Source organism: Musa acuminata, chromosome BXJ3-10 (assembly GCF_036884655.1).
Source record: "Musa acuminata AAA Group cultivar baxijiao chromosome BXJ3-10, Cavendish_Baxijiao_AAA, whole genome shotgun sequence".
Lineage (NCBI taxonomy): Eukaryota > Viridiplantae > Streptophyta > Magnoliopsida > Zingiberales > Musaceae > Musa > Musa acuminata.
The window spans coordinates 24,706,691-24,720,952 of NC_088358.1; the positions used below are offsets into that span (position 1 = coordinate 24,706,691).

Below are 14,262 nucleotides of genomic sequence, written 5' to 3' on the forward strand. Positions count from 1 at the left end.
AAAAATTCATATTTATAGAAATAAAATAATTTTCGTTCAGATAATTAATTACGCATTCTCATTTGGATGAGACTACGATCGCTACATAAATATACACCTTTTATATTTGGTGAAGAATAATAAGATTTAGTGATTGTTGTTATTTTTTGTTGTATGGTGATTAATATAAAGTAATAGTAGTATGCATCAAATGTTGAAAATCCAAACATGCAATGCATGTATTAAAATCTTCCTTATTTTGGTTCAGAAAAAATCTTCCTTATATATGAGATGAAAAAGACCAGTATCATGTTGCTTTTACGTTTGTCTAATTTGTCTTAAAAAAATAATAATGTAAATTTCGATGTTCCAGTAAAAATTAAGTTACAAGGAAAAGTAATTTTTAGAACATAGTAAATCTCATTATTAAACAATTTAGTAAAAATGGCTTACGAGTTTAACCTAAAAAATGTTAAGGTTCTTGTTGATTTGCTGACAGTGGATGAGCAAAAATGGATTACAATAACAAGATATAGAGAGGAGACATTCTGGTTGTTCTTTGTTATTTCTAATTCCATACGTTTCACCACAGCAAGTCCGATCTCTGGAGGCCAAACTTTGTATTCGGTGCATTCATATTTAGAATTTTGGTATAGAACACTCGGTGACAATACCTGTGAAATAGAAGTTCCAAGTAAAGATTAGGATCCAAGAATTATTACAATATGATGCCCCCAAACATTACATTCAATAATCCTTAAGTGTTTGATACAAGTATTGCAAAACAGTGTGCACCAGATGCTAACAGCAGAAATCTAACCCTCAACTACTTCACTAAATATATACCGCGCTAATCACTGGAAATGTATCCTCAGAGACCAAGAATCCACGCTTTTGTAGTCATTCTGCAGGCATTAAGATCAGGGAATGCCAACAAACTGAGAAACAGCAACAAGATGAATTTTGAGCACTTGTTTCCACCAATCGAATCACCCTTGTCTAAGAACATGAATGGTGTCATAAATTAGATCCAATTCTCCGCAAGGCTCTTGACACGAAGCATCTGAGGTGAACCTAATGTTGGTCGGCACATAAAAGACTTGCTGTGATCTCCTCGCAGCTTCACCACTTCAATGAAATTGCCAACTCCAGCAGTGCCTCTACTAGTTGAATAGTCGTCTGCTTCTCCTGCTGCCTCAATCTGGCTGCAACTGCTTCAGGATCGAATCCCTCTGGAGGTTGGAAATTTTGCTGTTCGGCTCGGACCTCTTGCAATAGTAAATCAACCTCTCTGACAAAATCAACCCTTAGTAGAACATCATCATCCTCAGGTGGTAGTCCTATGTGGCCCTGATGCTGATAAAAGGAGGGGGGACAGCATTATGTAAATGCTTAAAACAAAATACAGCTAGAATGAAGGCTCCAACCAATAGTAGGTTTACCAGAATATATATGGAGCATAAAGAATGTGCAAATCAAAAGAAGAGAGAAGCACTTGCCAATTAAACTATAAGTTCCCAGTCATGCATGCGTCAAACAGCCAAAAAAGTTATCGATGTTGTATTGCTGCTTAGTTTCCACAGAAATTGATGAAGCAAATGATGTGGAAGTCTACTTGATTGCAACATACATGCATAACTACGGCCTGCAGTGTGCAATTGAAGTCAACAATATATTCTGGATAACTAGATTTATTCAAAATAAATAACGAAATAGCTTGTAGACTAGGCACGATTTGCTAGTTGATACTTGGAGATTCATTTTAAATCTATCAGGGGAAGAATATATTGTTCTACATTTTCAAAGTTTAATTTTCAATGGAACCATCAAACCATTCTTTGTCAGAGTCATGTTCCATGGGAGACATGATGTAATATCTAAGATCCAAGATCTAAGAAGATGAAAAGACATAAGAAGATGAAAACAGTTTGTTGTGCTACTTGTGGAAATAGGTTCTTCATTGCACATACTAATCTTAAGCACTCATACAAGAACACTTCCATATGGGACATTCATATATGTAAAACTCACTAAATAGGGGCTGATTCAACTTAAAACAAGCCAACAGGATCAAGTAAAAGGCTCTATGAACTTTAAAGGGACGTACATTTTCCATGTCGAACCCAGAAGGCACTAGCATGCTGAAAGGATCTTCTCTTGGGAACATGTCGATCATGCACTTCCTGCATTTCTTAAGCCACCCTTCATCATCAAATCCATCATGGAGATTCAGGAGGTCATTGAGCAATCTCATAGCAGGTGTAGATTCCCTCTTCAAAATCTCTGTCTGCATATGTTAATATTTTGAGGTTTTAGAATCAAGCATTCCCTAGGCAAAGCAATATAACTTTAACACAGATAACTAACATAAGAATTTGTTGGTTGGAATAAGAAAATGAACAGGAACTATGCTACAGAAGAAAAAGAAAATGGTAAAATTATACTATGTGCATTGATTCATGGAGAAGATCTTCAAGCATGGTTCTTACCTCTATCCTTCTGTACAACAGGTCTAGGCTTCTAATCACATCCTTTTCATCCTGGAAATGAGAACAGAATAATGCTTGATTATATTAACACAACAACAAATGCACAAAGCATAAGTTACTGCAGCCATTTGGCAGAATAAGGCAAAACTGAACAGCATAAACCATTAGGTGGAAAAAATATGATGCCATGTGCATGCTCAAAGGTTAATTCAACAATATTATCTAACATGCACATCTGTTTTTTGTCAACCCCTATTAGTAGTATCGGAAACTGGAGTGTGGAGAAATAGGATTCAACTTTAGCTACCAGGGTGATCAGCCAATTTTCTGTTCTTTGAGCAGGGGCATACAATAGGCTAGAACGATAGAAGTTGCAATATGTATGTAGAGCAGCATCTATAAAACTAAATATTGGTAAGATTAGCCACTTTTGTTCAGTCTAAAATAATCATAAATAGCACTAAAATCGGACCCGTTTATCAACATTTCATGTATAAACCATTGAAACATGTTTCAGCAACGTTGTCTTTCAGCCAAGATAGTGTTCAAAAGATTCTGCATACTGATATTTTTCCATATGTCCACAAAATCATGATTGTTAAGTTCAACAAAGACTAGAAACTTCTTAAGAGGGGAAGGACATAGGTCAGGTTTCAGTTTCATGTTAACAATATCATGCTATATTCAGCAGATGACTATGCCCGAACAAAGGACAGCAGTCATGCCAAGACAAAAGAAACAGTTAAAACTGCCCACACATCTTTTCGAGCAAGATCAAGCCGATTCCAAATGACCATAAGAACAAGTTCTGTAAGTTCTCCTTTTTCAGCAGCCTCCTCAATTTTCTGCACATAAGTCAAATTGATATTACTAATATACATACATAAATTTTCAGATTTCTTATGCAAATAAACAATAAGAGCTCAACTAAATATTTAAAAAAGACTGAATATCACAACCTAATCCTATATTTATGAAGACATCAGGAACACACAGACAACTATAAATCCAGAAAGTCAAATTGAGATTAGACTCAGGAAAATGTACAATGTATTGACATATCAAAATAAGTTTATTCTCAAATAAAAGCAGAACAGATGGAATGAAAATTGAAGTCAAGTTATTTGTAAATAAATTCCGTGTTTAACAAGAGAATAAAGTTAATAACATGTCGATTTTTCATAAAACAATATCAAGACATGAAATTAGAAGGCGAATTACTAAAAGCAGCAACAGAATACTTTTGTGGCTATTAAGAATAGCAATTGTCAAGTTAAACCTAGCAGCCTCTGTTAATATGCACAAAAGCTCTAGCACATTTTGTCATATATTTCATGAAAGAAAATACAAGATGATCGGGTGTTTTCAATAAGGTAAGATCCATAGTGATTTTCAGTCCTTGTGCATTTGCTATAATGATTCAGACTAGCAAGATGTAAACATAAAGAACTAACTCGGAACATTGTGATTCACTTCCGAACTGTTTCCCTCAAAGCAGATAATGCTTATGCCTGCAATAATACTTAAATCAACACCCAGAATGCAAATCCCAGAAAAATTTGCCTTCAGACTTTTGGTTATATCTCTACTAAAGACACCCTCAAGCAACACAATTGTTTAAGATACTTCCATATGTTCTATGTTTATATGATAATCGAATATGCAAGTTACAGGATCAATCATTTTCCAACTCCAAAAAGTTAATGCAAAAATCCAAACACAAGTTGTGAACAGTAATATTAGCAAAATTCCTCTCAACAGTTGGAGTAGAATTATGAGTGGACATCTCCCTTCACCTAATTTGTCAATCAAGATTATACAAATTTAATCCAAAAAAGTACATGCAAATATTACCAGGGGAAACCAATTTGAAATATGATGTGAAACGAAATAACCAACACTGTAGTAAAACCACAATTTACTGATCAACATGTTCACGATTTAAAATCTTTCAGCAATGAGAAAAGGAGAATGTAAAGGCTTTAAAAATTGTTCTTCACAACTATGGCTTTCATAGACATTATTTCATAGAAACTTACAAGATGATAGCTTATATCTGTGAGCCAAAACCTGAAGACAATTCAGTACTAATTGCAGTGATATAGTCACTAACATACTACAAGATTTTATAAAAAGTCTCTTTCTAGTCAAAACTCACAGTTATTGGCATAAAAATATATGAGACCACGAAAATAATGTTCAATAATTACTTATACGAGGAAAATTACCTCTTCAACTTCTTCGGCTGATCTTATAAAAGATGAAACTAACTTCCTTGCTTTGCGAACTTCTTCCTCAGGGTATCCCTTTAAGCGCATGCCTATTTCCCGATATTCGTTGGTCTTTCTCTTTTCTTTTTCTTCCTCCTTCTGTCGGTAAGCATGCCACTCTTTTGTTTTTTCTCGTTGGCGTGCTTGCCACTCCTAGTGAAGACAATGTCAATAACAAATACTGGGAATATAAATGTGAAAGGATAATTAAAATATATTTTAAAAAATTCTGACTAGCTAATCCGAAACACAGTCAAATTCAGTAAATCATAATCCATATGGTTGTAAGGAGAATAATGATCAAAAACTAATAGAAGGCCTTTTACCCATGTCAAGCTTCGAGCAATAAAAAGTCCTTGAGATTTCATTTGCCAGATTTTATTACTAGAAATCATGTTATATGAAGCAGATGTATCATCACTTACACCAATACTAGAGAGTGGCTCAGAAAATATGGACTTTGCATTTCTACTTATCAAGGTAGAAAGTGTTGATCAATTCTCACCAGAAAAGTAGCAGCATGGGGCATGACAAGTGATGAAACCAGAAGAGGTCATTTCCATGTCCAGCATTGTGAAACAGATAAAACCTTGAAATCTCAGTTTAAAGGTGTCAAGCAAAGAAACCATATTATAAATAATGATGGATCAACACTTGACACTAACTTTAGAGAGTGACACAGGATTTCAACGTCTAGATCACTTTAGATAAAGAGTAGTATGTGTCAACCATGCCAATCAGTTCCTACTGGCATAGCTGCAGCATGGGGCTTGATGTCATTCCAAAAAGTGTGCCAATTGAGAATACAACTTTGTTAGACACCCTTACCAGCTGGATAGAGACCAAGTCGACCTGTGTTAGCTAGCACAAAGAATGTGCTAGCCAATCCGAGCTTGTGTCATTCTATAATGACTGGCATGAAGGATTTGTGGGAGCAGCTTGCAAAACAGAACCCAAGCACTGGAGTAACAAGATGGAGAGAAACAAGACCTTCAGAACAGATTGTCCTCTACAGCAAAAAAATACTCCGACTAAAACAAGTAAATTCTTTATTGAAAATCCATCAAGCATGAAAAGGACCACACTATCTATGCACAGATGGTTTATTAAGATTTCAATACTTGCAGAAATGGTGGATCTTAACTTGGTCAATTCAACCGGGGTGATCATATGTTGCTAGATGGCTGATCCATAGGAAGCTTTAGAAACCTATGCAATTGCTAACCAGAACAACGTACATCTATGTAGAAAGTTTTATGATTTGTAACATAACTAATATAATGATGCAAGTAGCCAAACGATTATTATAACTATAAATTCATACATACGCTTGCAAAGTTGATTCTTATGATGCTAAACCATTTGAGCCAACGACCTTCCAGTATTTAGTGCAAAGTCAAACACATAACATCACAAGAAAACTCTGAAACAAGAAAATTCCTAACGAAAATTTCCAACTATCATTAAAATATTTTAGCAGCAAAAGCTCCACGCTATGCAACACCACATTAACACCATCTAACGGTTTAGCAGGTGCAATATAGAGGATATTTCTAACAAAAAAACATAACAAACAATATCATCACCAAAGGTCGCAAAGGTGAGTCAGCTTCAATCTAGTTGATGAAATGCCTGACTGAAGAAACAAGAAAATCCCAAACCAACAGCTCACCAATTGAATTTTTGTTCAATCATGAAGGAAGGGAAGAGAAATACGAGGTCAGAAGAGCACGCACATCGTCATTAAACTCCTCCGGGAGGCCAGCGTGCTCACCATCCCCCGCGCCAACCGCTTCTTCCGCGTTCTTCTGCGCAGCTGCAGGGATTAAAGAAGAAAAAACACGAAAAGGTCAGTGTGAACGAAGATGACCAAGCTCGGCGCAAGGAGAAGGGGAGGAGAAGCCAAGCAATTAGATGGGTGGTCACAAGAACCTGCGAACCAAGGTGATTTGAGTCTGAGAGCGGGCCGACATGAGCTGAGACCGATCGGTCGGGGTGACGGTCTTGGCGGCAGCGGCGGGCGCAAGAGGAAGGGAACACGCGGCACCAACACGCTGGCTTCCATCTCTCGACGGCAGCAAGACGGGAGCCGAAGCGACGGATTCTTCGCGGGAGTCGACCCGAAACCCAATTTTATATTGATACCTTTAATGCTAATTTTCTGTTTTTTTTTCTTATTGTATATATATATATATATATAAGATAATTGCGTGATATAATGGACAATCTCGTCTCCGTCCGACATTTGCATGACAGCTGCGCAGACGGTAACGAAATCCAAGCAAATGGGATGTTCTTGTCGAAACCATCCGCTTTCTTTCCAACATCCACTGGTTTTATTCTCTTTGTTCGATAGGAACACGAGACGAATGAAGTAAATGTGACGCCTGCGCGGAGTTGTTGAAGTCTGTTATCCCACTGCAGTAACTTCTCATTTGCGATTCTTCTTTGGCCTTCCTTGCCGTGCTGCCTACTTCGGGCTGACACCTGTTTCTTACAAGCATGGCTTTGCCAGTTACCCCCCCTCGTGCCAATACACTGGCGCTCGCAGTAGCAGCAGTTGGGTGGGCAGTAGACTCGCCACCGACCGTGACCGCCTCACTATAAAGATCGCGACATCGCCTCCTCCTGCTCATCCTTCATCCGGAGCCACGATGGCGGCTGCTCTTACTTCCGTCTTCGCCGCAGTCTGCGCCTTCTGCCTCCTCTCCCTGGCCTCGGCCGTGGACTTCAATTACCCGGCCGTCTTCAACTTCGGGGACTCCAACTCCGACACGGGAGACCTCGTTGCCGCCGGCATCGGGGAACCCCTCCTGCCGCCGAATGGGCAGACCTACTTCTCCAGGCCGGCTGGGAGGTTCTGCGACGGCCGCCTCATCATTGACTTCCTCAGTAACAACTACTCTCTTTCCGCCCTTCCGTTTCCCTGTTCATAAGTTCGGATTAAACTTTTAATAAGTCGGCAACTTTCTATAGGCATAAATTAGGGTTTTAGTTAGATAAAGAAAAGGGATAATTCAAGGAGACATTGATAACAACGGGCTGTTAAAGTCTGATTTCTCACAAGATTAGAAGTTCTTGGTGTTCTTCATCCCTATCAAAAGTCATCAGAAGTTAGGATACATTAATTGCTTAATGAGGTCTAAGAATTCAAAGTTTGCACCAAAAATGTGGAGTCAATTCAGTCTCGTATGTGTTAATATCGTGAGCAATTTAATTGACTCTTTGGTTAGGTTTAGAAGTCCTTTTGCCTCTATTGATTGATCAGCTGAAGTGTTGAAAGACCTAACTTGTTGGGACACAGGATGAATGTTCGACCTTTCTAACTATATTTGCCATTTATAGTGCCAACCTGCAAGCTGTTTTCTTTGTACAGTCTTTTGGTGCTTGGATTTATCAAATTCATTCTTAATTCTGCAGTGGATGCTATGGATATGCCGCTGCTTAATGCATATTTGGATTCGATTGGTGCACCAATCTTTCACAAAGGTTGCAACTTTGCTGCAGCTGGATCTACTATTCTTCCAGCAACAGCAAATTCGATCAGCCCGTTCTCTTTCGGGGTGCAGGTTGCTCAATTCTTTAAGTTCAAAGACAGAGTTCTTCAGTTACTAGCCAAAGGTACGCGGAAATGTTCTCAAATCATTACACTATATTTAACCAATGGAGTATTGGTGAATACCAGATTGAAATCTGGGAAAACATGAACTCTGATCTGAACTACAGTAGCTGTATGATCTCAGTCAATGATAAATGTGTTTTTTTTCTTGCCTTTACTATTTTGTTTGGTCAAAATCCCTTATCTTCATGCGTTTCCTAAACACTAATGAATAGTGACAGAGGCATTTGAACTTGTTGGGATAACAGCTATTTTCTTTTACCTGTTGCAGGCAAAAAGTTCAAAAAGTACATTCCCCAAGCAGATTACTTTAGTCGAGGGCTTTACATGTTTGATATTGGCCAAAATGATCTTGCTGGTGCATTCTATTACAAAACCGAGGACCAAGTCATTGCTTCTATTCCAACAATATTGTTGGAATTTGAAAATGGATTAAAGGTGTTGTTCACTTTATGTTTATTTCAAGAAACTTTTTGCTGCCAGAGTAGCTCTTTTATTATGTGAAATAGTCTAATTTAGAAGCAGTCTTTTGAGTTTGTATCGAATTGTATACTAAACTTTGCCTCTTGTTGTCCTAATTAACACTTGAAACTATTATATCTCTTCTATCTTGTCAATTCATCTACTTTATGCTTTTATACATCTTGAGTTCAATGTACTTGATCTGTGATGTGAATGATTTAATTTATTTAGTGGTGATGGTTTTAACCTAGCCTTCTGGTTATGCTGCCAGAAATTATATGAACAAGGTGCCAGGAGATTCTGGATTCATAATACTGGTCCACTTGGGTGCTTAGCTCAAAACATAGCCTTTTTTGCCAAGGATCCATCAAAGCTTGATGAGATCGGATGTGTAAGCTCTCACAATCAAGCTGCTAGGCTTTTCAATTTACAGCTTCATGCACTTTGCACGAAGCTGCAAGGTGTATTCGGCGATGCTTCTATAACCTACATCGATGTGTTCTCCATAAAATTCAACCTCATAGCAAACTATTCTCGTTATGGTAAGCAATCAATCATTCTTTATTTATGTTGTGTGAAAATTTATTTATGTTACTCGTGTGGAAGTTTCTTAATGATTCAAGGCATCATGTTTCTTAAATAGTTATACCTACCTCTTCAGTAATGCTACACTGAGCCATCTTAAGTTCTTGTACTAAAGCAATCAATCATTCTTTATTTATGTTGTGTGGAAATATATTTATGTTACTTGTGTGGAAGTTTCTTAATGATTCAAGGCATCATGTTTCTTAAATAGTTATACTTACCTCTTCCCCATCTTAAGTTCTTGTACTAAAGCAATCAATCATTCTTTATTTATGTTGTGTGAAAATGTATTTATGTTACTTGTGTGGAAGTTTCTTAATGATTCAAGGCATCATGTTTCTTAAATAGTTATACTTACCTCTTCCCCATCTTAAGTTCTTGTACTAAAGCAATCAATCATTCTTTATTTATGTTGTGTGAAAATGTATATATGTTACTTGTGTGGAATTTTCTTAGTGATTCAAAGCAACATGTTTCTTAAATAGTTATACTTACATCTTCAATAATGCTGCACTGAGCCATCTCAAGTTCTTGTACTATTAAGAGGAGAAGCGTGTGCTCTTCAATTTGTTATGGAATCCTGGGAAAATATGATCGCCAGCCATAAAACTGTAAGCTTCTCTATAGAGTAAAGTGGACAAGTTCAAAAGCAACAATCACTGATTGGTAGCTGCATTCTGGTTTACCCTATCATGTAACTAGTTACAGTTCCTTGAACAATCTTGTGTTTGTTACTGTACTTTGTGTGTATGCATGCTCCAGTTCTATCAGAAGCATTTGTAGATTTAAGAAAAGAACCTAATTTGCTTCACAATGTTTTTTCAGGTTTTGAGAATCCAATAACTGCATGCTGTGGGTATGGTGGACTGCCTTTAAACTATGATAGTCGAATCTCTTGCGGACAAACAAAGGTTCTGGACGGAGGCTCGGTGACGGCTAAAGCATGCGATGACACTACGGAATATGTTAATTGGGATGGCATACACTATACGGAGGCTGCGAATCATCATGTATCATCTCAAATACTCACTGGGAAATTTGCCGACCCACCATTCGCAGACAAGATGCCATTTGCTCTGAAACTAAAGTTTTAGACGAATCCTTAGAGTTATTTGTGTCGACTAATGATCTAACATATGTTCATATTGAAGGAATTGTATGTCAACGTAATGAAAATCTATGCAAGTTCTGTTTTTATGTGCTACAAGAACTGTATGAAATGCCACGTTTGAATCCTTTCAGATTACCAAGGGTCAGCAGTCAGTTTCCTATATTGTAAGTGGTAATTGTCATTTCTTTAGTTTACATGTTGAAGCTTGTTGTAATATTCCTACTGAAGAGTTAATAAGAAAAATATGTATTCCATTAAAGAGAGTTTGCACGAGCATGTATGATATCGCTTTAATCTCCAAGATTTTGAGAGCATTAAGGAGCGATGGAGAGGTAATAATTTTTACATATATCAAACTACTTCTGGCTGACACAGCTATATATTTTTAGCATCAACTCAGACGGAGACAAGCTATGGTGAAAAGAAGCAACATCTCTAGTGCTGGGGGAGGTCATAAGCTGTCATGAAATAAGACCATTGCAATTCACCTCATATGATGGTTCTGAAATCATATAGTGTTGTGATAAGTTTGTAGAACCAACTCACCACCATGCACATGCCCATGCCATTCATCTGATCAAGCAAGCATGCAATAATACCACATCATAATAGCTCCTGATTCTTAGTCTTGGAACCTGTGGTTGTAAGTTTCCATCACAAGGCTGAAAGCAATTCAGAACCAATGTCAGAACCTGATTAAAGGCTTCTCAGTTTGTGGTTTCCTTTGTTTATTACAGCTTAAACCTAGTGTATCACTTTTCTTTACAGTATGAAGGAAGAACTAACATCTTCCATTAACATCCGGGTGTAGTAGGTAATTGTCTTTATTTACTACTCATAGCTTTTCAACCTTAAAAGTTGGAGATTTTACGAGGTCGCTCCAACTGCGCCATTCTAGACTGATGATGCTTCCTAATTTGATCTGTATGATCCTGTCAAAGTCATTATGGTTCTGAGGTTAAGGCTGCTTACTGGAGATTTTAATCAGAAACTTCCATGACACAATATGGCATCCATAGACTAGTCTCCCAACACTTAAGGTAGTCAAAGTGCAGATGCATTAGAAAAATGTCCTAATAAATATATGCTTAGGCACATCGCTACACTAATCCGCAAGCATTTTAGGTTATGGATGACATAAAGAATTTTTGCTATACATGACCTATTCCATGATGATTATTTAAAAGCTAAACATATGCTTAAACAACAACCATAATAATGCTTTCAGAATACATGAGCCTCATCTTAACGAACATGAATAGCTACAACTTTGTGGCAACCGTTCAGAGATTTACTACAATCAACAGAAAGTCGGAACATCTTTGAATACAAGTGGTCATAACATGCTCAAGAACACATACATTAACTAAAACAAACTAATGCTCTGGCAAAAGTCCAAATTTGTCTAAATGAATGTGCAACAAAAAAGAAATAGCACACTGAAACATCAATAACTAGTTCAATCTTTAACTGGCAACCATGTAAGTGATAGGAATAGTATGGGAATCACAATTTGAAGAAAATATTTCATTTTTTTATTTGAAGAATGCAATATAAGAAAATATAATTCAAGGCCAAGGATGCCACAACCAACTGCTCCAAATTTGAATATGCAAATAGATTATTAGATAACAAGTAGTATCTCAATATATTAGAAAACTTATCACATTAAAATCCACAACATGAGAGGAGAAATATTACTAGCCAAACGGCAAACCAAGCATAATAAATGCAAAGAACAAACAATTACGAGAAGTTCTTAGCATTCCAATACCCTTCAATCAATGCTTGGTAGAATCATCATCATCTTCGATATCCCAACTCAGATCCTCATCATCCTCGACGACATTTAGCCTCTTGTGCAAATCCACCCTAAGAGGACTCCCGCTCGTGTCACCAGATTTCTTCTCATTGTGTTCACCAAGATCCTCGATCTCATCCCACTCAAAATCATCTTCCTCCTGCACCGAAGTTTGGCTTGAGACAATGGAAGTGCCACTGTCCTCGCATGTCCCTGCGGCATCCGTCTTCCCTTCTGGCACTGTAGTCTCATTCGTCTTGTCGTCCGGTTTCGACTTCATCCCCTCAGTAGTTAATTCAGAGTTTTCAGCCTTTCCTGCACTCGAAGTCACTTCCTCATCATCTTTTTCTTTTGAAGCTTCCAAGTTCTCAACATGCGGGGATTCAACATGTTTGGGCAGCTCCATGGGCTCAGGACTCATGTCTTCTTTTTGCACCACTGTGTTAATCTCATCCTTTTTTTCTTCTTTTTCCACCTCTGTTTCTTTGTTATCCCTCAACTTTTCACCTCTCTTGTCATCCTTCTTCACTTCTTCGTCTGCATCATCATCTACCTCCCAGCTCAAATCCTCCTCCTCTTCCCCCGAAATCACCCTTTTCACAAGCTTTGCCCTTGCATCCTCTGCTTGCTTAAGCTTGTGAATACGGTAGTAGTACCGGAACCAGAATGCCTCGTAATCCACCAATCGAGGCACAAGCTTTTGAAGAAACCCCTCCAAAGCCCCATTCTCATAGCACAGTTTATCGATCTCCTCCTCTTTCTCAGCCAAATCAAACCCTGATCTCCAGTTATTGAAATCCTGGGCATCCTCCGGCTCCTCAGAGAACGTATTCACGTCGGACTGGATCGCCAGCACCTGCGCCTCGAATCTGCTGTACCTCTTCGAAGAAGGAGTAGCGCTCTGCGAACCATGGTCAGTTGGGTACTGATCGGTGCCACCGGCCTCGGCCTCCATCAAGAGGATCGCTTCCTTGCCCTGGGACAGGATCTCAGCTGTTCCCCGCCACACGGAGCCGCCGAAGTCGTCGAAGGCGTGGCCGACGGACTCGAGGGATTCCTGGGCAGCGGAGGCGCCGGCCTCGAGGGAGCCCGGGAGGTCGAGGACAGCACGGGCGGCGGCCTCCCGGATCGACGCCGTCTCCTTCTTGAGGCCGGACCCGAACTCCTCGAGATCCCGGCGGTAGGTCTGGATCACCGACTCGGACTTGGTGGCGAAGGTCTTCATGAGCCCTCTCCAACCACTGCCACCGCCTGCTCCGCGGGCGTCATCGCCTTGCTCATCGGCCTCCGGGGAGCGGTGGGGGGACTCCGGCTGAGATTGATGCTGATCCCGTGGGGAGACCGGGTCGGCGGAGAAGACGGATTTGAAGAAATCCATGGCGAGAGACCTCGAGGTCGGGTTGGCAGAGTTGGGGCGACGAAGGATCTACTTTCGTGTTCCCCAAAATGCTGCTCGTGCGTGCAGATTCTACGCCTGCGCGATGCGTGCTGAGATGGCACGTTCAATTATCGCAGCTCATGTCAATTTTGTGGGTCCCAAATTTCCAGGCGACAAATCCTCTCCGAAACGGTGTAGTTTATGGACGCCACTCTCGTAGTGCCTTTATTTTTTCTCCCTCCTTGGAGATTGATTTGTGCCTCGGATTCATTAACTTTGTGTTTGAAGTGCATGTAACTTTGTTATGGTCATTAAATTTATATCCATTAGAGATTATTTTAGATAAGAAACATGATTTTACAATAATTTGTTGAGGAGAGTATAAAGATAGAAGAGCCCTTCAGGTAAAGCAATTTACTCGTTTGACAGGCAGAAGGTAGAAAATAGCCAAGCCATGCATGCAAGCTGATCTTTGTCTGTTAGAATCATCCTGTCAAGAAAGCTCAATTAGGTCTAAAACGGAAAGTAAACAAAACTATGTCACGCAATCAATATCTGCAAGCAACCT

The 14,262-nt window shown here is 39.0% G+C and overlaps 3 protein-coding genes across 5 annotated transcripts; 1 reads left to right on the forward strand and 2 right to left on the reverse strand.

Moving 5' to 3' along the window:
• Positions 1 to 656: 656 nt before the first annotated feature.
• On the reverse strand, positions 657 to 6,989 carry LOC104000626 (protein PALE CRESS, chloroplastic). 3 transcript variants are annotated; one of them, XM_065169741.1, is made up of 8 exons: positions 6,671 to 6,854; positions 6,475 to 6,554; positions 5,244 to 5,698; positions 4,697 to 4,891; positions 3,227 to 3,313; positions 2,469 to 2,519; positions 2,087 to 2,266; positions 657 to 1,335 (listed from the first exon to the last, which is right to left on the reverse strand). In XM_065169741.1, the coding sequence occupies exons 3-8, from the start codon at positions 5,265 to 5,267 to the stop codon at positions 1,102 to 1,104; spliced, it is 771 nt and encodes a 256-aa protein (XP_065025813.1). In that variant the 5' UTR covers positions 5,268 to 5,698; positions 6,475 to 6,554; positions 6,671 to 6,854; the 3' UTR covers positions 657 to 1,101. The 3 variants fall into 3 exon arrangements, 2 of the variants coding, with proteins under 2 accessions (XP_065025813.1, XP_009420986.2); XR_010501525.1 differs by lacking the exon at positions 5,244 to 5,698 and adding an exon at positions 1,479 to 1,624 and having other exon boundaries at positions 1,201 to 1,335; positions 6,671 to 6,989; XM_009422711.3 differs by lacking the exon at positions 5,244 to 5,698 and having other exon boundaries at positions 6,671 to 6,927.
• A 204-nt stretch (positions 6,990 to 7,193) lies between these two features.
• On the forward strand, positions 7,194 to 10,650 carry LOC135650423 (GDSL esterase/lipase At1g54790-like). The gene is made up of 5 exons (XM_065169742.1): positions 7,194 to 7,630; positions 8,159 to 8,359; positions 8,629 to 8,795; positions 9,091 to 9,361; positions 10,230 to 10,650. Exons 1-5 carry the CDS (start codon positions 7,393 to 7,395, stop codon positions 10,496 to 10,498), a joined length of 1,146 nt encoding a protein of 381 aa, XP_065025814.1. The 5' UTR covers positions 7,194 to 7,392; the 3' UTR covers positions 10,499 to 10,650.
• A 1,459-nt stretch (positions 10,651 to 12,109) lies between these two features.
• On the reverse strand, positions 12,110 to 13,811 carry LOC104000624 (uncharacterized). Its single transcript, XM_009422709.3, has one exon. The coding sequence runs from the start codon at positions 13,692 to 13,694 to the stop codon at positions 12,297 to 12,299; it is 1,398 nt and encodes a 465-aa protein (XP_009420984.2). The 5' UTR covers positions 13,695 to 13,811; the 3' UTR covers positions 12,110 to 12,296.
• Positions 13,812 to 14,262: the final 451 nt, after the last annotated feature.